Source organism: Ascaphus truei, chromosome 4, assembly GCF_040206685.1.
Source record: "Ascaphus truei isolate aAscTru1 chromosome 4, aAscTru1.hap1, whole genome shotgun sequence".
Taxonomy (NCBI): Eukaryota; Metazoa; Chordata; class Amphibia; order Anura; family Ascaphidae; genus Ascaphus; species Ascaphus truei.
In genome coordinates this window covers 56819376-56845839 of record NC_134486.1, presented here as the reverse complement: position 1 = coordinate 56845839, position 26464 = coordinate 56819376, and the positions used below count along the sequence as shown (strand labels likewise).

The window sequence follows — 26464 nt, the reverse complement described above, 5'->3', positions numbered from 1 at the left end:
AAAAGGAAAATAAGAATAAGAAAAGCAAAAATGTGTCAGGCAAAGGATTCTTTTCACTTAAATGGGGGGAAAAAAGAGAGAAGATGTAAGCCAGCAAGTGAATTAAAGGGGAGGTAAGAAAGTGGGAAGGTTGGGTTGGCAGACAGAAAAGAAACACAGAAGACAGAACACCGATACGGGACTAAAAATGGCACATAATTGAATGGAATAGCTAAGAGAAGGAGAAAATTGCCGAGGACGGTAATGGGCAAAGATGCTGGAAAGACAAAATTATAGTAAAGGATTGGTGTTTTATCTACAGAGGCGGAAGTGGTGCAAACCCCGAGTGTTGCAGGGTACATGCAACAACACACCCGGGTTCTCTTGATATGGCACCCTGTCACACCGAGCAACACAGGTTTTTGGCCCCAAAATGAAATGTATTTTCCTTGAGACATGCACTGATGAATGAGAAAAAGAACAGGATGCATATAGAGCAGAGATGTGCAAACGGGTCCCGTTTTAGTTTGCAATCTTTTTTGTGAATTTTGCAGAAATGTTGCAATTGACCCAGAAATGTGCATGGTGGTATTTTTATGAAAAAATTTGCAAAATGTTGCTTTTTTTTTCCTTTGGCAGTTTTGTAAAAATGTTGAAATTGTGCCATTTTTACAGTTTCAAAAATGTTTTATAAAGAGAATTATAATTAGGTAGCATAACAAATGTGAAGTGCAAATTGGTTATGTCACCATACACATCAAGCTGATGTGACTAAGTACATTATTTTTGGGAAAATTTGCTGTTTATGCTTAAAACATTTTTTTTTTACTGAGTTTGAGAACTTTTGTGAATGGTTCACATACCTGTATCTCTACTAAAGAGGACATAAAAAGAGAGTGAAAGATATAGTGTGACCAGATGTCACGGTTTAGCCGTGTCCCGTTTTTTTTGGACTTTGTCCCGGGTCCCGCCTTTTTAAAAAAAATGTCCTGTTATTTCAGTACTTGCCGGCTTCACATGCGCAATCTGTGCTTACAAGCTGCTCGCGAGCAAGTGTGGCTGGCATGCGCCAATCGTGCAACTGCACGAGTGGCTGGCAAGCACCGATCGTGCATGCACGGCTGGCAAGCGTCCATCGCACATGTGCTTGAATGGCTGGCAAGTGCTGATCGCACGTCGGCAAGCCCCCATCATGCATGCATGGCCTGCAAGTTGCCAGCCGCTCATGCGCAATGGGCGCTTGCCGTTCGCACATGCGCGATCGGCCTCACCTTTCACGCATGAGCGGTAGGCCTCCACTTTCGCACATGCACAGTCGGCCTCACGTTTTGCGCATGCGTGGTTGGCGTTCGCCGTTTGCACATGCACAAAATTTGGCCCAATTTGTCCCTGGGAAAATATGGTCACCCAATAAGATAGAGTGGAAATATCATTTATACAACAGTTGCTGTGTTTTTTGTAGTTTTATTTCCAGCAGTATTGGCCCATTTTTGCAGCCAGGATCTTTTGATAAATAAGCCCAAAAAAGGTCAACTCAAAAGTGAAGGAGTTGAGGTTGAGGGTAGTTTTTTTAGATGGGTTGCAAAATAATCGCTCCATACATAGAAATCATTTACTGGAAACTGTAATAAACTGGCAAATGTGGACTGTTCTAGGACTGATTAACATTTTAGATACGCAGAAATGATTGTGAATGGAAACCTTCTGATCATAACAGAATTTAAAGAGCATAACAGTTCTAGGAATGTGCAAGGTCAAGACAATCTGTTACTTGTGATTAATTTTGATGCAGAATACTTATATCAGGTAATGAGGATGTAATATAGAGTATTTGCTTACAGCATTAAAGAGTCTTGGGATGGGCACCTAAAACACACTTGTGCCAACAATCTCAGCTGTAATTATACCATTAACATGCTACTGCAATGAAATATATGTATCCCAGTATGTCTACGTATGGTTGCAGACAGTGATGAAATCCCTAAAATCTAATTTCCATGACAGCGTCGGGGGATATTGTTTGCAAGGAGTTCTGCATGTGTAAGATCACACTTTACAGGAAATTGTACAGCTCATGACACTTTTTGATTTACAGAACAGTCCTTGTGTTTGTTAATAAAAATATGTATGCTGGTTGAAGATTAAAAACAATAGTAAATGTAGGTTTCACCAGTGTGTTTCAATAAGTACTGCTGCTCGAAAATGTCTATAAGCCTATATGTTTGACTCAACCTCTTCTGAAACTGATATGCAGTCGCCAATAGGATGGAAATGGGTAGATTTCTCAGTCATCGTGGCACTCTCATACTGTATGTATACTGTAGGCTGACAGTCACGTATCAGAGTACAGGCATACCCCGCTTTAAGTACACTCACTTTAAGTACACTCGCGAGTAAGTACATATCGCCCAATAGGCAAACGGCAGCTCACGCATGCGCCTGTCATCATATCCTGAACAGCAATACTGGCTCCCTACCTGTACCGAAGCTGTGCACAAGCAGGGAGACTATAGAGCCTGTTACACATGCGTTATTTACATCAGTTATGCACGTATATAACGATTGCAGTACAGTACATGCATCGATAAGTGGGAAAAGGTTGTGCTTCACTTTAAGTACATTTTCACTTTACATACATGCTCCGGTCCCATTGCGTACGTTAATGCGGGGTATGCCTGTAGTAGACTTTTCTTTATAGTTACACTGCATCTGCTGAACATGGTCCCGACTGAGGTTATGCATACCATTTAATATGGAGAAGGTCTTGTTTTCATTTCAAACGTTATGTAATATCACTAATAACTTCAGAAAGATAAAAATAAAAGGCTGACTACAGTATTTATTTATTTATTTATAAAAATGTTTTACCAGAAAGTAATACATTGAGAGTTACCTCTCGGTTTCAAGTATGTCCATACAGTAGAAAAAGGAAAGACAGCAAGTGGTACTACTGGCACTATGTGCGATGAACAGATGATATACAATGTAGTATCTCTGTTTATACATAATGTTCTAGATTTAATTATGACTTTCAGGCTTTGTGAAGGAGATTATTTTTTTAATGTTCCAATGTGTTTGATACCACAACAGCATCTTAGCTAATGGTTTGTATATTCTGTTTCACTTATCTTTAAATCATGTATAATAGGTAACTAACATGGATGGTTTCATAGTTTAACTTATTTTGATGATACATTTATATATTTTGGTTAATTGTATGTATGTATACCTTTATTTATATAGCGCCATTAATGTACATACTGTAGCACTTCATAGCAGTAGTACACGTGACATAATCATATAAATAATAAATAATACAAATAACACAATGGGAAGAAGTGCTTCAGACATAAAAGTAACATTTAGGAAAAGGATTCCCTGCCCCGAAGAGTTTAAAATTTAATTGGTAAATAGGAAGAATGTACAGAGACAGTAGGAAGGTGTTCTGGTAAATGCGTCTGCAAGGGGAAAGGACGATGTATGAGGTGTATAGTATCCTACTCATATTCTTGGTAAAGGTTTTAAAATGGGTCTTAAAGGTGACATCAACATGTTAAAACATATCTTTTAATTAATTAATTTAAAATAGATTCAGCTTATAAAGAAAATATTAATTTAGGAAATGAGTGCAAGGATCCTAGCTGTGCCATGATTGAAGTGATTGATGATTGCATTGCCAGCTCCACCTGTGATGATAATGGTGGAGGGATCGCAATTTAAATTCTTACCAAATTAGTAACTCACAATTTGAATAATAGGTGGCGAAACGCGCATCGGGTTTTTACACATCTGACATCATCATTGACGCTGCATCGGCTTGGTGTGTGAAAGAAGGAGTATTCAAGGGCGTAGTTCTCCTCCTGAGCTCCTATGTGACCCTGATTTACTGTAGCTATGTCGTTCTAGGAATGCATTGAATGATATCAGGCTTAACTTTTCCTCTCTACCTGTTCTCCCATAAACCCTGTCACTGTGCAGCTGCTACTATTTGAAATATTGCAGACATTTTTTGAATCAAGGTGCTAGATAGGATTCAGTATGGGGACTGGCAGATGAGTTATACTCTCATTTAACATTGGACATTTATAATTTATGAAGCATCCTAGATTCCAGATATCACGTAGGCAACTGTATTAGTCTTACAATGGTGACTTAACAGTTACTACTTAGTCTACCTATCTAAACAATTTAGGAATCAAGATATATAACTTTGTATTCAATACAAATACTGTATCTATCTCTCAGCCTCCGCCACATTCTAGTTTCCCAGTTAGTCACATTGCTATATTCTTTTATCATAGTTCACGTTAAGAAGATTTTTTAAATGTGGAACACCGGAGCACATTTACCAAGTAACAACAAAACATCATTACAAATGTTAGTTTGTGGTAATGTGGTAAGAGTTTAAATTGTGACCCCTCCACCACTATCATCACAGGTGGAGCTGGCTCGCAACTTCAATCATGGCACAGCTAGGATCCCTGTCATTATTTTCCTAAATTTGTATTTTGTTATAAGATTAATCCATTTTAAATTAATGAATTAAAAGGTATGTTTTAACATGTTTTCACTGATACATTATCATTTACTAATCATATCAGTGACATGTAATCACTCCTTATGTGATATGTATATTTGTGCTGATTAAAGTAGGTTGTGCACGAAAGTAAGAGGAATTGCTTGTCTTATTAGCTACTTTTCTTGTTAGCCACTGTAACGTAAGGCAGCAACACACATCAGGATGTAGGGCTAGAAAACTATATTTACAGGGCTAAACCCCTGGATTGTTTGGGTGGCCCTAGGCTCTCCACTTTACTCCAACATGGATCGACCTTCAGCAAGTTTGGTTGATAGTAAACACTACACTCTCCTCATCCTTCATTTGCAAATGTCTGCTGAATCGTGGGCTCTTTATAATGCCTTCCCATGTTTAAGCTCATCCAAGCCAAAGTTCATGTACAATAGGTAACTCCTCCCTACTTGTTATTTTGTCCATTGATTGGGATAAAATTGATAGGAGGTAATTGAACAAAATATGCACAAGATTGCACCAAAGGAATGCTGTTATGCTGGATAAGGAGTAAAGTGCAAAGAGAATTGGGTTCTTCATATATTAAATATAAAAAAAATGAAAAAGTAGGTAAACTAATGTTTCCTTATTTGTTGATATTGATATACAATAACCAGACATCTTTGTAACCAAGTCATTAGCTAGCACACCCGTAAAAGAGAAACCTTCATTGTTAAGGTCATTTACAGTGTCGAAAATCCCTGTTTTAATGGACCGGTCCTGGCCTAAGTAATTAAAGCATAAGACCAGTGTCTGCTAGCACAATGTAAGGAAATCAAGTGTTCCAAGCCTAATCCCTTGTTAGCATTCTACAGTAGACTGCACAGACGCCTCCTTGTTTCCTCTGCTTTTCCTGTAGAACATAACAACAAAGCTTGGGTATGTGACTGAGATCACAAAGTTTCAAGCTGTACTGCTATTAATAATTATTAAGTCATACATTTGCATTAGAGAGTATCTTACCCCTCTTACCTGTTTTTTTATAGACAGAAAATGAGAGTTCCCTGGGTACCATGTTTACATTACATTTGTTTTAATAAATCACAACATATAAGGTTAGGGTTGCCAGATGGCTTGTCCAAAAATACAGAACACAATGGTAAAAGTTGCGACCCCCCCAATACATTTTTTTTAAAACACGCTCCCGAATACATATAAAATATAGCCCCACCTCCCAATACATATAAAATATAGCCCCCCCACACACATATAAAATATACCCCTACCATCCCCCATATATATTAAATATCCCCCCAACTCCCCAATACATATCAAATATACCCCCACCATCCCAATACATATAAAATATACCCACACCACCCCAATACATATAAAATATACCCCACCACCCAAATACATATTAAATATACCCCCACCACCCGCATACATATAAACTATACTCCAATCACCCCCATATATATTAAATATACCCCCACCACCCCATATATATTAAATATACCCCCCACCTCATATATATTAAATATGCCCCACCACCCCATATATATTAAATATACCCCCACCACCCTCATATATATGAAATATACCCCCACCACCCCTATATATATTAAATATACTCCCACCTCCCCAATACATATAAAATATCCCCCCGCCTCCCCAATGCATATAAAATATACCCCACCACCCATATAAAATATACCCCACACGCCCATATATATATTAAATATACTCCTACCACCCCAATACATATAAATTATACCACCACCCCATACATATAAAGTATACCCCACCAACCCATATACATATAAAATATACCCCCATATATATTAAATATACTCCTACCACCACAATACATATCAAACATACCCCCACCATCCACATCCATATTAAATATACCCTCACCTCCCCCCCACATTGTACTTTACCTATCTCCTGCAGGACACAGACAGCACAGGAATATGTCTCTGGGCCGCCAGGGTGTTGGCTCCACCCTCGCTGTCCTCTGGTTGGCTGTCCTCTCCTCCAATCAGGGACAGCACACCAGACCTCCTTGCTCTTCCCGGCGACGAACCCGGTCCTCCCTCTCACTGCCTCCGCCCACCCCTCCCTCTCACTGCCTCCGCCCGCCCTCTCAACACCAGCCACTCGTGCTTGCCGCCCTCGCCACTGACCATGCCAGCCCTTGCGCTGCCACTCCCGCAACAATGTTAATACAGGCCACATAGGTGTCTGGTACTACCTCCAATTTTATACCGGACAGGCAGCAGAATTACCGGCCTGTCCGGGTGAAAACCGGACACCTGGCAACCCTATATAAGGTATGTAAACTTCATACTGTAATTGTTGACATTCTTACATTTCTTTGTTTATCTTGGCCATCTTGGGACTTATCAACAGGAACCCTTTTTACAGACTCATGTCTAATACTGATGACTTCTACTACCAAATCAATTTCCAGAATAAAGGTACAATATAATTAAATTTCTTTAGCATGTTTTGTAATTCACACTAGTAATATATTTATGGGAACATCACACTACTGCAATAGTTCAAATGCAATTTCAGAATTGCACAGAAACTGGTTTCGCTCAGCTTTACGACACTACTCATGGGAATAAAGAGCTTTAAATTTAGCTTCAATCCTATCTGATCAGAGCATTCACAGTCAGATTTTGTTTGCATTTGCCACATGAAAAAAAGGGACTGTCACAAGAAATGGCACAGAGACAGAATTTAAAGGGACTGACACAAGAAAGGGCACAGAGACAGAATTGAAAGGGACTGTCACAAGAAAGTGCACAGAGACAGAATTTAAAGAGACTGACACAAGAAAAGGCACAGAGACAGAATTTAAAGGGACTGACACAAGAAATGGCACAGAGACAGAATTTAAAGGGACTGACACAAGAAATGGCACAGAGGCAGAATTTAAAGGGACTGACACAAGAAAGGGCACAGAGACAGAATTGAAAGGGACTGTCACAAGAAAGGGCACAGAGACAGAATTTAAAGGGACTGACACATGAAAGGGCACAGAGACAGAATTTAAAGGGACTGACACAAGAAAGGGCACAGAGACAGAATTTAAAGGGACTGACACAAGAAATGGCACAGAGACAGAATTTAAAGGGACTGACACATGAAAGGGCACAGAGACAGAATTTAAATGGACTGACACAAGAAAGGGCACAGAGACAGAATTGAAAGGGACTGTCACAAGAAAGGGCACAGAGACAGAATTTAAAGGGACTGACACAAGAAAAGGCACATAGATGGAATTTAAAGGGACTGACACAAGAAAGGGCACAGAGACAGAATTTAAAGGGACTGACACATGAAAGGGCACAGAGACAGAATTTAAAGGTGTATCCCACTTACTCAGTCTGATAAAGCTTTAAAGAGATTTTCTATTTGAAAGATTACTGATTTCAAGTATGTTTTTTGTTGATTCTTACAATAATATGGGGTTTTCCCCCTCCTCATGCTGAATTCCTGAGTGACAGGAGTGGAGTTGACACAGGGATCTGTGATAGCCAATAGTGGTACAGATACTGGGCCCTCCCTCTTTGAGCTGCAGGGATGAGACCTTCAGTTAGTGTTGGGAGTTGGTTCCAGCCTGCCCCTACGTGGGGTAGGAGCTTGTAGTGTCTCCTCCTGGCCGGAAGTGAGACATGTGCTCAGCCCCTCATGGGCGGAGGCACTAATCTAATCGAGCCACGCCTCATCATTACCCGCAGGCCAGTACCATCCAGAAACCAGGGATCCACCCTATCCAACTGAAGCATACTCTGCAACAACACAAGCAGTGGCTGCTGAAATAAAGAACATCCTCATTTGTACTTCTGGCTCCGCTGCAGTCTGTATGGAGGGAGGTAAATGAGAGTAAGGACTGTCATAGCGGGACCGCCCTCAGCCATGCTGAAGCCCCCTACTGATGCAGCGGCCATTATTCGAACACATCAAGGCGCCAATTTTGAGTTCTCTGCTGTTCCCCACGCAGCATGAACGCGGCCAATCGCCCCAGGCACTCGCGCTTATCACGGATGTTTTGTTTGAATTTTATGGATTCTGTTTCTTCGTTTGCAATAAAATGGATGAATTGTAATGTGTACAGTACTGTGCTACTGTGCTACGTTGTCAATTTCATGTTTTTAAAAGTCAGAATACTAAAATTCGTTTTTCTGCACTCGCCGCGTTCGCATCTTAGTGCGGGGAGGTTGGAATTCATCCCGCGGTTTCAAATCGGGACTCCGATGTACATGACGCGTGAAGTGTTCGAATAACGGCCGCTGCATTTGTATGTCTGGAGGCACTGACACCGAGAAGAACAGAACCAGAGGGATCCCTAAAGGTCTGCCCTGTACCCCTTCACCATCATGGGAAACTCCGCTCTCCTGTACCACGCAAGTAACCAGCACTACACTGAGCAGTCACATAGCCATAATCTCCCAGAGGAGGGGGGGTTAACATGTGCTACACACATAAGCCAGAGCCACTAAGCTGCACCTCACTTCTTTCCGCCTATTGTATTTCTGTTAAATAACCAATAATAATCAGTTTATGAATAGACCATAACACATTTTGTTTGCAACTCAAATCAATCATATTGTGAGTGGCTAAATATGCATGTCACTAGCAATTACTGTTAAGGATTCCTTGCCTCGTGATGGTATTGCAGTTAAAGTGTTTGTGATGTGAAAACCATTTCAAGACCTGGAACGGATTTGAAACTTTAAGAAGACAAAGCATAGCATGCGAGCTGTAAATGACGTGGTCTATCAAAACAGATGGTCCTAAATTAGTTCGGAACCAAGAAGGGGCGAGGGATCCCTACTTGATTGCACTCAGTACTAATAAAGATAAGTTGATGACTCACAATACAATGTAACCCTTATATTGGTGTATACGCAATAAAATAATGTCCAAAAATAGAACAGACATAAACATGCCCAAACAAAAACAAATAAGCACACTCAATTAAACTATAGTATATACTACTATATATCAAATAGTGGTAGCAGGCATAATGCACGCACGTTAGGAGGTATCAAAAGCAAAAACAGATAACAGTGACAACTCAAATAGTCATAGTGTAGTAAGTGATCTGTGAAAGACTCAGAGAATCATTATCCTGTGTGGACCAAGAACGAAATATCAAACAGTAAAAGTGTAACAAGTAATATGAATACCAACCAATATGAGGGCTTGTGTGAGAGGTGAATCCGGCACTATAAAGTGACTATACATTCCACCATAACACGATATATAAAAAAGTGTCAGTGTAACAAAACAAGCATAAATATCAAATAACAAGTGAACCTGTGTTCGAAAAATAATGACAATCCTAAGTGAAGACAATCGAGATAACTATAAAGATGGCCACCGAGATGGGGCTGTGACTCCCTTATAAATGTGGAAATGTTTCTTCAAACATGTATGCAGTAGGGTTTATAGCAAATAGCTATAAAGAAAATATTCTACTGCCGTCTTTATAGTGCTTAGCAAAAGTACCCCTAGTAGTAACATCTAAACATCAGTAGGTGATGTCACAGATCACTTGTTACACTATCACTATTTTAGTCACTGTATCACTTCAATCTGTTTTTTGTTACCTCCTAACATTGGGCCATTATGCCTGCTACCACTATTTGATATATAGTAGTTGTTCCCTTTTTGATTGTGTGCTTATTTGTTTTTGTTCGGTTGTGTTTATATCTGTTACGCGGAGATTATAGTAGGCGCGTGCGACGGAGCGCCTGGAGTCGTGCGCGCCTGTTGCCTGGGCGAAAGGTGAACTGAGCTTCCAGCGATTGGAGAGGTGATGGGGAGGCTTGGAGGAGGCGTGGCAGATGCGTCACCAGGCTGGTTTGCCCTCATTGGCTGAACCACTCACGTGACACAGGCTCTAATGCGGCTGCTGCACGAAAAAACTAAATGATTTGTAGTTTGAAAAATCTGCCACGCGGTCGCTCTGTATCACGTCCACGCTCACTATGGCCGGCCCCTATCAGCTGCTGCACTTTGTTCTTGCGGCGCACGCACCATCGCGCCTACTATAATCTGCCTTAGGTATTTTTTATGTGATCTATCTTTGGACGTTATTTTACTGTGTATACACCATTAAAGGTTACGTTTTATTGTGAGTTATCCTCCTATCTTTAATAGTACTGAGTGCAAACAAGTAGGGATCCTTCTCCCCTTTATAGTTCAGAATTATTATAGGACCATGCCATTTACAGCTTGCATACATGCATACATAATGGATCCCCTATTAACAAAAAACATATCTAAAAAAGCCCCATGCTGATCCCTCTTAGAACTTAGAGCCTATGTACAACTTAATCCTACCTTTGCCTATCAACACATCTTGCAAATGGAGACCTTCAGCTGAATTCCCAGATGTTGCTACTAATTCTCCTAAGCTGCTAAGAAAGTAATTACAAATGCTGCTTGGAATAGGACATCTTCATGCTGGGAAAGGCGTACGTGAGATGGTACAGAAGTCAAGCTGCACAGCAACATCGATGCAGGGAATGCCTTCTCGATTTTTAACAAGCACATTTTTAACAACAAAAGAGATATTAATACCTTAAGCTCATCATCATGTTGCTTTCCATGATCTAGAACCCAACCAGACCAATCTCTACAATACGTTGCCCATGTACAGTACCTGACACCAGCGATTGCTGGACTAAATTTCTCAAATGTCAACATCAATTCCTGTAGGTGAGAGGGACATCTGGCTCATTCTAAACTCGCTAAAGGTACCAACTCTTAAAGCAAAGCCATCTTAATATGTGAGAGTCACAGAACATTTTTTTTCACCGGTATGCCATAAACGTAATATTGTGACATAATGACTTCAACACAATTTTGTCTTAATACAAATTACTGTAACGGAGAAGGAATTCACTGCTCACACTATACCCAAAGTATATGATCGAAAAACACATGCTAATTCGCAATCAAAGAACCCCATAATTTCAAAATCCCTATTAATCGTACCAAAGACCAAACAAATTACTGCATTGTAGAGAGTTATTCAAAGTATCTCGCTACTGTACAGCACACCAACATCCATTAAAAGGCCCACCACAACCAAAATGACCATTTTTTAACACAAGTGTTCACTTTTGGATGACCCGTTAAAGAAATTGCCCAAGTAATGCACAGTTGCAAAAGAACCGTAAATCTGTGAAACTGCCCACTTTAAAGTAGAACTAAATAGCTTGAAAAACGCACATGAGATGGCACAGCCACGATTACATGATCAGAAACATAAATCCACATAGTACTTCTCCTCAAAAAAACAACCCAATAAAATAAACTAATTCAAGTAAATTGGAGGAAGGCAAAATGCGGATTGGATGTCAGTTTTAGCTGAAACAGATCTGCCGTGCGAAATCTGACTGCTCCATCAAGGGAAGAGAAATTCACTGAACTCAGCTCAGCCAATATCCAGTCATTCACCAATGCTCCTTGAAGAAAAGATGTGTTAAATGAAATGCCTCTTTCTCTTTTTCAGGGAAAAGTCCAAAAAGAGATATACATAAATCGGATAAATACGGAAGTGAAAAAGGGCCCGCCATGCGACCCACACCCACCTCCTTATGTACGTTGATTCTTACCACACCCCTAAATGCTCATATACACTGTACTTCCTGTCACAACTTTTTTGTAAACAGCGTAATACTGCAAGCCCTCCAAGTCAGAATTTGCAACTTTTACCCTATCAACATTGGCCTTTATTTAAAGTCAAGCCTATTCCTTTATTTTCTCCAGACTTCTGGTCCACCAACTGTTCTCTGAAAGGGCTGTGCCTGTTGTGAAGGGTTGCCATGTGTCCGGTTTTGAACCAGACAGCCCGGTATTTTGTCCCTGCGTCCGGTATAAAATTAAAGGTAATACCGGACATGTATGTGTCCGGTATTACTTCTCTCCTAACGCGGGGGGGCGGCGGCCGGTCAGAGCAGTTGCCACCATGCCTGGCTCTCCCCTCGCTGCAGGTTTTTCTCTCCCTGTCTGTCCCACGCTGAGGTGTCTTAAGCATGCCAGGTCCTCTGAGGTCAGTGCCGGAAGTCAGCTGGGCTTCCGGTGTACGCCAGCATGAGAGGGAGGCCCGGTGCGCATCAGCCTCAGACACCTCGGCGTGGGACAGACAGGGAGAGAGAAGCCTGCACCGGGGAGAGCCGGGCATGGCGGCAACTGCTCTGACCGGCCGCCGCCCCCCCCGCATCCACTGCCCCCCTCCGCATTCACTGCTCCCTTTGCATCCACTGCCCCCCCTCCGCATCCACTGCCCCCCCTCTGCATCCACTGCCCCCTCCGCATCCACTGCCCCCCTTTGCAGCCACTGACCCCACTCCATCCTTCCGCTGCCACTGGCCCCCCACAGCCACCGTGCCCGACTTGACACCATCCCCAAGGTAAGTCTGAATTTGATTGGGGAGGTGGGGGTATTTTGTATATGTATTGGGGAAGTGGGGGTATGTTTTAATGTTTTTGCGGGGTGTGGGGGTATTTTTTATATGTATTCGTGGGGCGTGGGGGTATTTTTTTATCTGTATTGGGGGGGGGGGAGGAGGGGGGGAGGTGCCATCTTTTGCCATTGTGCCCAGTATTTGGACAAGCCATCTGGCAACACTACTGTTGTGGGATCATTATGCCTAACCGTAAATCCATGTCCAGCATCTAATGGCCTCCTAAACAAAATGGATGAATAAAGAACCCAGTGGAGTGTGAGTCAAGGTAAGTAGAACAGAATAGAAGAAGAGAGCAAGGTCATAATGCCCCCGCTTTATTACAAGAACCACCTTTCTTAAAAATGTGAGTGGAACGTAGTGTTAAACTCCATACCCTCTAGTACCATCATACTTCGACCACTCACCCTGATAACAAGAAAGCACCAAGAATCGTATCGTGGGCTTGTACGATATTTCCTGTTAGAAGAATTTGTATGGTACAAATACAAAATGTTGTCAAAACACTTGTAATACACAGATAGGTTTCCGCGACATTTGATTCTTTTTTTAGTTGAATTATTGTTTTTTTACTTCCCGGAACATCTCTAGATTTGTGATATACTGTAACTGTGCCAAGGAGCTGGTTTAATACGCCTTGATGAGGAATTACTGATGTACTACAACTGATCTAGAACTCTCTCTCTCCTCTGGGTGGTATTGCAGGAAACCAGGTGAAAAGTGAGTGCGAATTAGATGCCAAAGGATGCAATGTTTATGTTATTTTTATGTTATGCATTTTCTATGTTTTATGATAGTGCTTTATGAATACCGCAAAAAGGCCAGATTTTTTGCCATACTGCAGAGCGTTTTTGCACAATTGTGCTTTAGCAATGTTGAAATTTTATGAATACACGTAATTACTTATTTCTTTAACATACAACGCTGGGTATTTTAACACGGAAACTCACATTGAAGTCAAGAGGCGCTTACGTGCCCCAGAGCTAGGAAGTGTTGTCTCCCAGCGAGATTACGCATTCCCATCACAAACTCTGCCCACCTGCCTGATTATTATTATCGTTTGTTTGTAAAGTGTCAACATATTCCAAAGCGCAGTACAATGGGGGTACAATGGAGATTTGACAATTAAATAAACAGAATTACATACAAATGAGGACAAACATGTACAGTACAAATGAATACAAATGCTGGGGTGCACTCCTTCCCCGCTACTCAGCTGCCCTTACAGAGCGCTTACACCTAAACATATCACCGCGTTTCTGCTCCAGCACCCCCGTGTTATTTGGATATTCCACAGGGAGGCCATGAGGCCATGATAAGTGGATTAAAACTGTGTGTCACATGGCGGGACTGTGCGAGTTGGCTGGTCTGATATCCTGATTGGCACTATCGCAGTGTATGAATAACCCCTCTTGAGAATTTTACAATTATTTTTGTTGTTATCAATACATAGTACAAGGCTTCCTACTGTACGGTATACCTTGTTCTATCTTTTCTTGGACTTTGAACATCGCAGGGTTTTCATCAAACAATTTAAACATGGACCCACCACCAGCTTAATAATGCAGAGTCAGTAACCGGGCTCCAACTGATGAATCCAGAAGGATAAAATAGCTGTCTGTGAGTGGAACTTCTGATTCTGCACTTCGTTAGCCTATGTTCTGCTGTACAAGCTGTGCAATCCATTAGCCAAAGGCTCTAGGTCAGGAGTGGCCAACTTCAATCCTCAAGGGCCACCAACTGGTCAGGTTTTAAGAATATCCCTGCTTCAGCACAGGTGGCTCAATCAGTGGCTCAGTCAACGACTAAGCCACCTGTGCTGAAGCAGGAATATCCTTAAAACCTGGCCTGTTGGTAGCCCTTGATGACTGTTCTAGGGAGTTATCCCACCCCTGCTCTATGGAATTATCAATGGTCAAAACAGAAAAGAAGCGTCAAATAAAACACATAGACCTAGATTCACTACCACCTATTAAATCAGGGCAATTAACTGACTTATGCTTTATTCACTGATGTACCGTATTTATATGCAAATAAATGGCTGTAACTGAGCTCATCGGCACATGGTTAACTTGACATTATTTCAGAATGCTGCTGCAGTTCAGTCTTTTTTTTTTTTTTTTTACATTTATTTTTTTACTTCAATAGTTTCATGTGTGCAATCTCTAATTACCTAAAGAACTGTATAGCTGCAGGTCAATTCGTTCTCCATGTATTGCTAGGCGAAATTTGGTGACATATTAAAAGCTGGGATTTGTTTATATTCTGCTTGTCTGTCAGTGGAAGCTCATGAATATTCATTAGCTTCCACTGACATGTGCTAGAGGGAGGGCAGGGCTGACAAAGGGGTGTGCCAGAGCTTGTGACAGGACAGGAAGGGGCAGTGCCTTAGCAAATGGCTGTTAAAATAGAATACAACAAATTGGTCTTTCAAAGTTGTTTTTTTAAAAACAGAAAATGCTAAAAGTATTTTTTTTACTACAGAAATGATTTATTAAAAAAAAACACACATGCAGGATATTGACTGAACTGCAGCTTTAAATAATGTGACGTTATTTAAGTATTGGTGTTACTCGGAGATAGGGCTCTTGCTGTAGAGGATGATATATGTATGAATATTCAAATTATTTACATTTGCATATTAGCCATGTATCTCAGGTGTGTTCACCAGGGGATTTTTCCCCAAGTGAAGCATAGGTTTATGTATATGTTTGCGTATAAGTGAATGAGAGACTCTCTCTCCTCTCACTCGCATATCATTTAGAAGAACTACTGTTACAAAGAACGCCATGCTTTTTACAGCATTGAGAACAACTCCCACCGGAGGGGAGAGACAGCAGTCGCTGCTACGCAAAATATGGTAGTAAAGGCTGGACTGTGCTACAAAAAATACTTTCTTCATTAATTCATGGATAAAAGAGGAGGGACCCCCCCCTCCCCCCGCAGCTCTAACGCATTTCACCCACTTAGGGCTTTGTCAAAGAGCCTTTTTGACAAAGCCCTAAGTGGGTGAAACGCGTTAGAGCTGTGGGGGGGGGGGTCCCTCCTCTTTTATCCATGAATTAATTAAGAAAGTATTTTTTGTAGCACAGTCCAGCCTTTACTACCATTTTATGCGAGCAGTGCCCGCTGTCTCTCCCCTCCGGTGGGAGTTGTTCTTCCTGCTTAACTATACAGCTAGAAGCACGCCAGTCCGGATGGATTCAAGACTTCAGTAAGTAATTTTATTACTTAATTACCACGTTGGAGCTTCCCCAGGTGAACTGGTTTATACAGTGCGGGACTTTATGTATGGGGTCCGGGTGGGTTCAAGGACTTCCCCCGGTCAACCCTTCTTTGTCGGCGCCAGACCACTTCCCAACTAGGAGTTAATTAATCAAAATAAGCTCAACTTTATTATGCTTCTGAATCCCAATATCCGGATGCAGCAAAAATACTTAAACAGTTAATTATGTACTGTTGGATTGTATGCTCTGCAGCACCTGTCAATTGAGGGGACCGTGTGCCTCAATGTTCTCTCATTTTTACAGCATTAATCTGGGAGGGACAGGAGGCATAAAGGGAGCACAGGGAAGGGACAGGGGAACATAGAGAGAGGTCGAGGGACATAGAGAGACAGCACAGAGAGGGGTCAGGGGGACATAGAGAGAGCACAGAATTAAAGGCTCACATTACTGTAACTCAGGACCGGTGCTACCACTAGGCGACTTAGGTGGCACATTTTGGGGGGCAGAAGCGGTACAAGAGGAGGAGGAGGACGGTGGACGGTAGCGGGAGAGGAGGGCAGGAATGGAACAGGGCGGCAGAGGAGGACGACGTCAGGTGGCGGCGAGAGAAGAGGACTGAGGAGCACGGGTGCGGCAGAGGAGAACTGCCAGGAAGGAGTAGAAGTAGGAGGGTGAGAGAAGAAGAGGGGAAGGAGGGGGTGAGAGACGAAGAAGAGAAGGAGGGTGAGAGGAAGAGAAAGAGGGGGTTAGAGACAGAGTAGGAGGGGGGTGAGAGAGGAAGAGGTGAAGTAGGGGGTGAGAGAGAGAGAGAGAGAGAGAGAGGAGAAGAAGGGTGAGAAAGAGAAGGAGGGTGGGAGAGGAAGATAAGGGTGGTAAGAGAGGAAGAGGAGAAAGAGGGGGTGAGAGGAAGTGGAGAGAGAGGAGGAGGGTGAGAGAAAAAGAGGAGAAGGAGAGTGAGAGAGGAAGAGGAGAAGGAGGGTGGTGAGAGGAAGAGGAGAAAGAGAGGTTGAGAGAGGAAGAGAAGGGGGTGGAAGCAGAGGGGGATAAGAGAGGATGAGCAGGGGGGTAAGAAAGGAAGAGAAGGAGGGGATGAGAGAGGAAGAGGAGGGGTGTGAGAGAGGAGAAGGAGGGGTGAGAGAGGAAGAGGAGAAGGAGGGAGTGAGAGGAAGAGGAGAAAGAGAGGATGAGAAAGGAAGAGAAGGAGGGGGTGAGAGAGGAAGAGGAGGAGGGTGGTGATTGAGGAGGAAGAGTGTGGTGATTGAGGAGGAAGAGGGGGCGATTGAGGATGGTGGGTGATTCAGGAGGAGTGGGAGGGTGGTGAGAGAGGAGAATTGGGAGGGGGTGAGTGGAAAGAGGAAGAGGAGGGGGTGAGAGAGAATGGAGTCATAATAACATTTAAAAAATCTGAAAGTTCAGGGCGCAGGGCTGAAGGTTCGCTTAGGGTGCTGGATATCCTTGTAGCGGCCCTGCAGTAACTCATGCAAAGCTTGTCCTTACATATACTATTGCAAATCATTCTGGAATTCCAATTACACACATGAATATCAAATGAAAGATTTCATCAACTGCAAGACTGAGGTGTGGTTTATCTCCTGACATGTAAATGTTGCATGAGATATGTAGGTAAACCTTTCAGACAACTGCTTGTAATAGCTTGGTTGCTACATACCATTGTATGATTATGCTTATTAAACTTGGTTGTCATATAACAGCCTAAGGTTTGCGCTTCATACAGTATATTGAACTGGATGTGTTCTACTTTCCACTTTATTTATTGTATATCTTATGATCTCCATTGTTAATTAAATAACATATTTCTAAAATTGTGTTTACTATAGTGTTATTCTGTTCGTGGGTATAGATTGGTACCCCTGTGAGACATTATTCTATTTAGAGTGCTGAGAACAATTTTGTGGTTTTGTATGTATGAGAATTATTTCACAGTTATTACAAAAATGTGGTTGGCTGGAGGTCCTTAGAAAAGGATGGGAAATACTGAGATAGAGTATTTGGAACTGGTGCTTCAAGAGACTCAGGGCTGACAAGTCAGGACTGAATCACAACAATAATAATAATAGTTTTATTCTGTATAGTGCTAACAGTGTATGCAGCGCTGTACATAGAATTATTGCAGACACGAGTCCCTCCCCTGTAGAGTTCACAATCTAGGGAGATAAAGTGATTTACACAAGGTCATAAGGAGCTGACACCGGGATCTTTAACCAGGCTCCCCTGCTTCACGCTCAGTATCGTCGTTTTTCAGAGTTAATGCCTTTACTCACTGAGCCGCTCCTGCAACCCTACAGTATCTTTAATTGTGTTCCCTAGTACCAGACTGGCAGGCACAGTGAACTGTATATTGTCATAACAGAGATCTTCTGGGTTGTGATTTTCCATTTAACACAATCCTGTAGTGCTCAGGTTTAGGCAGTGTACAACTGCAGAGAACACAAACATGATGTTCCTTTCCCACAAGAAGTGTAATTTATCCCAGGCCCCATTATCCTAACAGTGGCACTATGAACTGTATGTGAACTCCCCGAGGGGGTAGCTGTTCTGAATTCATCAAATTCAATTTTTGGGAAGGAGAGAAAAAAAAATTAAGGAAGACTCACTGCTTTCAAAATGCTGACAGCTTCTTTACTGAGCCAAACTGGGTAGAGGACGTCATCATGAAGAATGGATTCAAACAGATCATCTTCATTGTCAGCCTCAAAAGGAGGTTGTCCGGCCATCATCTCGTACATCAGGACTCCCAGGGCCCACCAATCCACGGAAGGCCCATATTCCAACTCCTGAAGAATCTGTGGGACCGGAAATAGACCTCAACAAATTAGGTATTGGAGGTGAATTACCTATCGTAAATAAAAGGATGATTACCTCCCAAAACCAAAGGTACAAACACACATAGAATCAAACTGATAAAGGGTGTTGAGTTACATCTTTGGGATTGATGCCGTTAAAAAAATAATCTATTAACCCCTTTCACTGACAGTGGGGCCAGCGACGCATTCCGTTGCTCCCCTACTTCCTGCAGCGAAAGTGTTAATACGGTGTAACTTCTTGATATGATACAGCAGGAACTCAAGTGTGAGAAGTCCAGGTTTAATAAAAGAAAGCTCATCACTCCACATCAGTGTTTTTCAACCAGGGTATCCTTACAGGGTTCCCTGAAATGTTCTGGTCATTAGAAAATTGTATAAAATACAGAAGAATGTACAATGTACGAATAGCACTGTGAACATTCTGAACACATGATACATAAAGCTTGGCCCCCTGCAGACGCACTTACCAGAATTCCCTCCTACTGTCTCTGTACGTTCTCCCTACCTACCAATTAGACTGTAAGCTCCTCGGAGCAGGGACTCCTCTTCCTTAATGTCTAAAGCACTTATTCCCATGATCTGTTATTTATATTATCTGTTATTTATTGGATTACCACATGTATTACTGCTGTGAAGCGCTATGTACATTAATGGCGCTATATAAATAAAGACATACAATACAATACAATACAATGCACCTGAACACAGAGTTGCTATGAGAGATGGTTGGGGGTTCCTCAGAATTTTACTTGGGGTTCCTTAACCAAAAAAGGGTTGAAACCACAGCTCCACACTGACGTGCCTGGTATGTCATCCAGAAGTTATACAGCATCTGATGACTACACATTTGCAGACCATCAATGGAATATTTCCCTGTATTCATGACTGCACCATTATCTGATCTTTTAAAGGGATGGACACTCCACCCCCTCCCCCTCCATTTTACTACTGTCTAATTTCTATTATTTCTCTTTCATTTCTTAATTCCTATGCATGTGCAGTGCCACCAGGATATGCAGGGCTATAGATAGTGTAATAACTCAGACAGAATGACCCCCGCTAACATAGTACAGCTAAACCCCGTTATAACGCGCCTCGCTATACCGCGATTCGGTTATAACGCGGTTTTCCCATGGCTCCCGTTTTTTGCACACTGCACACACTGCACACACTCACTGCACACACACTGCTCATTGCTCACACTGCACACACACTGCACACTGCACACACACTGCTCATTGCACACACTGACACACTGCACACACACTGCACACTGCTCACACTGCACACACTGACACACTACACACACACTGCACACTGCACACACACTGCTCATTGCACACACTGACACACTGCACACACACTGCACACACACTACACACTGCACACTGCACACACACTGCTCATTGCTCACACTGCACACACACTGCTCATTGCTCACACTGCACACACACTGCTCACACTGACACACACTGCACACTGCACACACACTGCTCATTGCTCACACTGCACACACCTCACACTGCACACACACTGCTCACACTGACACACACTGCACTCTGCACACACACACTGCTCATTGCTCACACTGCACACACTGACACACTGCTCATTGCTCACACTGCACACACACTGCTCACACTGACACACACTGCTCATTGCTCACACTGCACACACTGACACACTGCTCATTGCTCACACTGCACACACACTGCTCACACTGACACACACTGCACACTGCACACACACTGCTCATTGCTCACACTGCACACACTGACACACTGCTCATTGCTCACACTGACACACACTGCTCATTGCTCACACTGCACACACTGACACACTGCTCACACTGCTCACACTGCACACACACTGACACACACTGCACACTGCACACACACTGCTCATTGCTCACACTGCACACACTGACACACTGCTCATTGCTCACACTGCACACACTGACACACTGCTCATTGCTCACACTGCACACTGCACACACACTGCTCACACTGACACACACACACACACACACACACACACACACACACACACACACACACACACACACACACACTACACTTATACATAAATCAGCCTTACCTTACCTTGGGGATGATTTTTGAGGCATGTGGCTGCAGGGGGCCATGTATTGCGGCGCGAGGGCCCTGTGCTGCGGCGGGGGGAGCCGGACCGGAGGGGAATCCCCCCTCCCATCTCCTGTCACGCGGTGACAGGGGAAGCGGAAGCCGGAGTGGCATCCCCCCTCCCATCTCCTGTACCGCGGTGGCAGGGGAAGCCGGAACCGGAGGGGAATCCCCCCTCCCATCTCCTGTCACGCGGTGGCAGGGGGAGCCGGACCAGAGGGGAATCCCCCCTCCCATCTCCTGTCACGCGGTGACAGGGGAAGCGGAAGCCGGAGGGGCATCCCCCCTCCCATCTCCTGTCACGCGGTGACAGGGGGAAGCCGGGACCACGGGGTAAATACTATATGCACTGATGCGGCGGCCATTTTTTTTTTTTTAAATTAGCGCGACCCCGTTAGTAACGCGGTGGTCTCGGGGCGGACCCCGAGGACCGCGTTATAACGGGGTTTAGCTGTATATTTATTTTGCATCTAAAGCAAAGAAAGACAAACTGATTTGCTAAGGATATCAATTAGTTGCTACTGGGTTCAATTCAGAGCCCCTATAACAAACCCAATAATATATCAGAACTAACGGAGCAAATGAGTGTAATTCACACATTACAAAGATTACATCTGTTTAAATAGTTACAGGCAGCAATTATTTTTAGCCACGACCGATCTCAAAACAGTAATTTTTTGGCACATTGTGCAACTTAAACAAAGTCTGCACTAGGGAATAAACAGATGTAAAGAAAATTAAAATGTCTGTTATTTTAAAAATAAATCAATCCCAGATCTACAGTGCATAAACATGTAAACAGTTTTATCTGATGGACTAAACACACTTCAATCAGTTGTCGTTGCTTGCAAACTCACAAACACGGGTCGTAGATAATGAGAAGTTTATCGCATAGTACTGTACATCACAGAGTATGATCATACACATTCAAAAGTCAAATGAGACTCTGCTAGGGGAGGGCCCAAGCAGACTTTATATACACTTTAGATTCCTTTGTTTAAAATAGGTTACTAGGCAGATTATAATAACCACTCCTTAATTCTTAAGCCAATCATTTTACAGATTATTAAAACCTGGTTAAAACTAGATTAAAACAGCTCTCTATAGAAATCAGGTACATTTTGATACCAGGAATGTGGGCATTATTTCAGGCACAGTCGTAAATCTACTGTGAGCAAATCTCTCTCACACCACACACACATTCTTACACATAAAATGGACACTAACAGAACAAAACATACAAAATGGAAACAGAACATCGCCTTCAATCCTTCTCCAGAGACATTCCCTTCCCCGAGTCCATTTCAGTAATATCAACAGTATATTCATTTCAGCAATATTACTACATCACAGTTTTAATGGATGAAAGTTGATGGGTCATAGTTTTTATGATCAGAATATGCAGTCATATGATTGTATATGCAGAACTAATTGTATGGTCAATGTTTTACATCGTTTTAATTATAATTAAGGATTATGTACAAATAATAGTGTAACTATTTGGTCCTAATTATCAGGGAGAGGTGTTGCTAGTCCTGGTTTAAACCTTACACCTAATAGGTTTTTCTAGATGTGACTGAACTGAAGCCACAGTATATGCACTGAAGGCTGTTAAGATAATATCTGGTCAAGCCTATGCCTGCCTATCCAGGTCAGGTCATCACCAAAACAGTTCATATGTTGTGCTTTCATGCTGGGCAAAATTAGGCACACCTCACATGTCTCATATGGCCCTGCATATGTTTTGTTATTCACTAATCATTTAAAATGCAGAGATCTCATCCATTGGGTCTGAACCAGCAGCTCCCGCAGAGTGACCCCACAGTGGTCCTACATATGTTTGTTATATGAAGAGCACATTTGTCCTGTTCCCACATGGTCTCATAGGTCACAGTTATTTATCGGTTTCACACCCTCTCATATTTTGTACCTGAAATTAGGCACATTTTAGTTATCCTATCAGTGTGGACTTCCAAGCAAGGGCAAACGTCCTATGGAGTCATGTTCCCCAATATTTTGTATTGTATTTAATTTATTTGTGCTGTACATAGTTATATTCACATGATCGGTTGTAGGACTAAAATACACCTGATAAACACATTTATCTGATATTTTACATGTAGTAAGTATGTCATCTAACTCTGATGTTTACAGTATTAAAGGTATTTTAAAGGGATCTGCATAAATGAGTGTTAGCTATCGTACACTGTATGCTAACAAAGTGAACTCAGGAACCCCACAACATGTCTCAAGAGATACACAGGAAAATGAGCATTCAAACAAATACTTAAAATATGCAGAACGCTATTTGTATTATCTTGCATTCTCATTATAAATCCTAAAATAAATATTTAACCCACATGTTTATCCCTCTTAGTTCAATGAGAGGGAAACCCTGCAACCAAAGGGTGGAGGAGACAGGCAGTGGAGCTCCTCTGTGCTCTCACACGCCGAGAGAGATAGGTACAGGAGGTACAGTTGGTCTTAGTTAAATATAGGACCAAAAAAATAGTACCCCCTTTCATCACAAGGCTGCTAAGACTTGTCAGTATTAATCTTTTGGAAATATTTTAGGAGCTGTGGGGTGTGACTTGTTTAAATATATTTTACGTAGCCATTAGCATGAATCTCAAGTGTCCTCCTTTTTGAGTTCAGGCGTCTCTCCCTAACTTATTTCGAGGCAGGTATGAGGGGATATATACAACTGGAGACACTACTAAATTGGAAGTTGTCATCCTCCTCCACTTGCAATTCCTATCTCACCTCATTGATGTGGCGAGAAATAAAATGTGAGTAGTTTGACGCAGTTTAGCCTTTTGCACTTTTCTGGAGCTACTAGAATTCAGCTTGTTTGTAAAAAAATGCGAGTTTGGTCACTTGGATTAGCAGACTCAGTATGAAACTGCGTACAAAAAAAGCCTTTTATGCACGGTTTGGATATGTGAGAAGGGCTTTCAGAATAGCAAAACATGCAAATCCAATCGAAAAGGGCTCTTTTGACACAGATTGACACAAATCAGAGCAGCTTTGAATAGGCCCCATAGACTTAAGAGGCATAATCATTGGAAAATATGTTTATTTTAGAATTTATTATGAGATTGTAAAATAATACAAATAGCATTTTGCATATTTTAAGTATTTTTTTACGAATGCCCAATCATTGGCGTTTTTATTTGAAACGTTGTGGTTTTCTTGAATACACTTTTTAAGCATCCAGCGCGCCCTGACTAACATGAGTTTATACAGATTCTGATCAATCTAAAACTGTCAATCGTAGTAGTCCAGATGCTGTGATGTCCCTTTGTTTTGTGTGGATATATCAAAGGCAGAGTAGTTCAGCAGCATTATTCATAGCTATTTAGGCCGATAATAGGATAATATTAGCTGTGCAATGTCAATAACCCATTCTAGGTTACTGCCACACAATCTAGATGCACAGTTGAAGTACCAGTGATAGCAAATCCTAGGGAGTGGAGGAAATACATACATTTAAAACATCTCAACTAAGTCATTATATAGGTTGGAATGCTAGCATTAAGGTCAACAATGCATTAAAACAGCATTACAGCTTTTTTTTAAATTGCATTAACACGCTGGTTAAAACCGTTTGACTTAATACAAATATATACTTGACAGTATACAGATATTTTTGCGTACAAATACATCTTAATAAATCTTAGCAGTTTGAGTTCTTTTATTAGGGCATGTTGTATGTCGCGCTGCTTCTCCCCATCTGGGAGATTTGCCTAAGCTACAGATCTGTGTGGTGCTTGTTACTTATGAGGGTCCAGGAGATGCTGAGAGTCCGCGATAGTAAGGGGAAAAAGGACAGGCTTTTGGTGATCCTCGTGTTTTTATCTTGGTGTCATCAGCGCCTCCAGTCGCAATAGGCTCCAGAGTTCCTGGAGACAGTCCCCACCACGACAGACTTATCTCATACTCTTACCCAATAGACTGTTACTTAGACAGGAGTATATAACAAGTATTCTTTATTTGTGCAGCCACTGCAGTTGGTATCACAGCATATACATCATGGTTTAGAATGGGTCCTAGACCTTTAGTTGGTGCTGGCCCTCTGGCAATATTGAGGTCTTGGCTCCACTCAGCTCCAGGAGGAGCTGCAGGCATGTCTCAACCCCAAGAGGGGCTGAGCTGAACTGATTATAATTTGGACACTTCCTCCCTAAGGCACAGAGGGGGAGGGCACAGTGTCTGCACCATGATTGGCTGTACACAGACTCCAGTTCACCTCCCCCCCATGTCACTCAGAGAGGCAGCATGAGGAGAGGTAAACGCACAGGACAACCTGTCACTGCTTGTAGCTACTAGGGCTTACGTGACAGGGAGGCAGAAAGATAGCCAGGACCAGCCATGGCTATACTCCCCCCTTAGGTGAAATTCCCATATCCTCACTGGGATCAAATCTGGGCACCATCCAGTATACGGGTATATCACCCACTGATTACAGCAATGATGATATAACAATTCTTCCAATGGGGAGAAGAATAGAATCCCTACTTGTAATACTTGGGGTCAGGTTTCTTTATGAACTGCCCATCAAACATCTTGGTCTAGATGAAATACACCTTAGGTGAACCAGGCCTCTGTCTGACTTCCCCCCTATTTTTATAAATGCATGTACCCACTAACCACTCCTCCATAATGGAGCATATTTTGGATTCATTGATGAATATATTCTCAGAAGTTTTAGCCTTGAGATATTCTAAGACAGCCTGCTTAATCCAATCGTGGCGGTTAGTCTCAATTTCTTCCATGATCGGCTCGGATATACTGTATATGGGAAATCATACCCGTGAGACTGACGGTACTTGTGTAGTATGGTTTGTCAGCTCTACTGAATTTTAATATTTTGCGGCCAGCTCCTTGGCCGGGCAGAACCCAAAATTTAGGTTTGCTAAGTTCTACCTCCTTTTATAAAATAGAGGGCACCTTAGGTTTCTTACCCCTAAATTAATTTCTCTTTAATTTCTCCCACCCTCTTACGGAGGGCTTCAGCTACTTCCTTAGTTGTCATTCCTCCCACCAGTAATCTACTACAGGACCATCAACCAGTAGTAGCCGTGTCCTGTTCATACTGGCGGCGTAGCCCTGAAACATAGGGTCCCACCACTTAAGGGGTTCCCCGGACTGATGATCTAAATTTGGACTACCGGACCTAGTGTCCATCTGAGAGGACACACCAGATGTAGCTGACTGTTGGGATAATGATGATTCCCTAAAAGACTTTAATGACCCAGGAGACTTGGCCACGTGTATGCGACCT

The 26464-nt window shown here is 42.3% G+C and overlaps 1 protein-coding gene across 1 annotated transcript in view; it reads right to left on the bottom strand.

Annotated features, from left to right (window-relative positions):
* Positions 1-26464, bottom strand: part of PRKCE (protein kinase C epsilon) — a 518187-nt gene that overhangs the window by 42209 nt on the left and 449514 nt on the right. The window contains exon 13 of the mRNA XM_075595803.1: positions 18830-19018. Coding sequence (XP_075451918.1) covers positions 18830-19018 — 189 coding nt within the window. The remainder of the gene's footprint in view (positions 1-18829; positions 19019-26464) is intronic.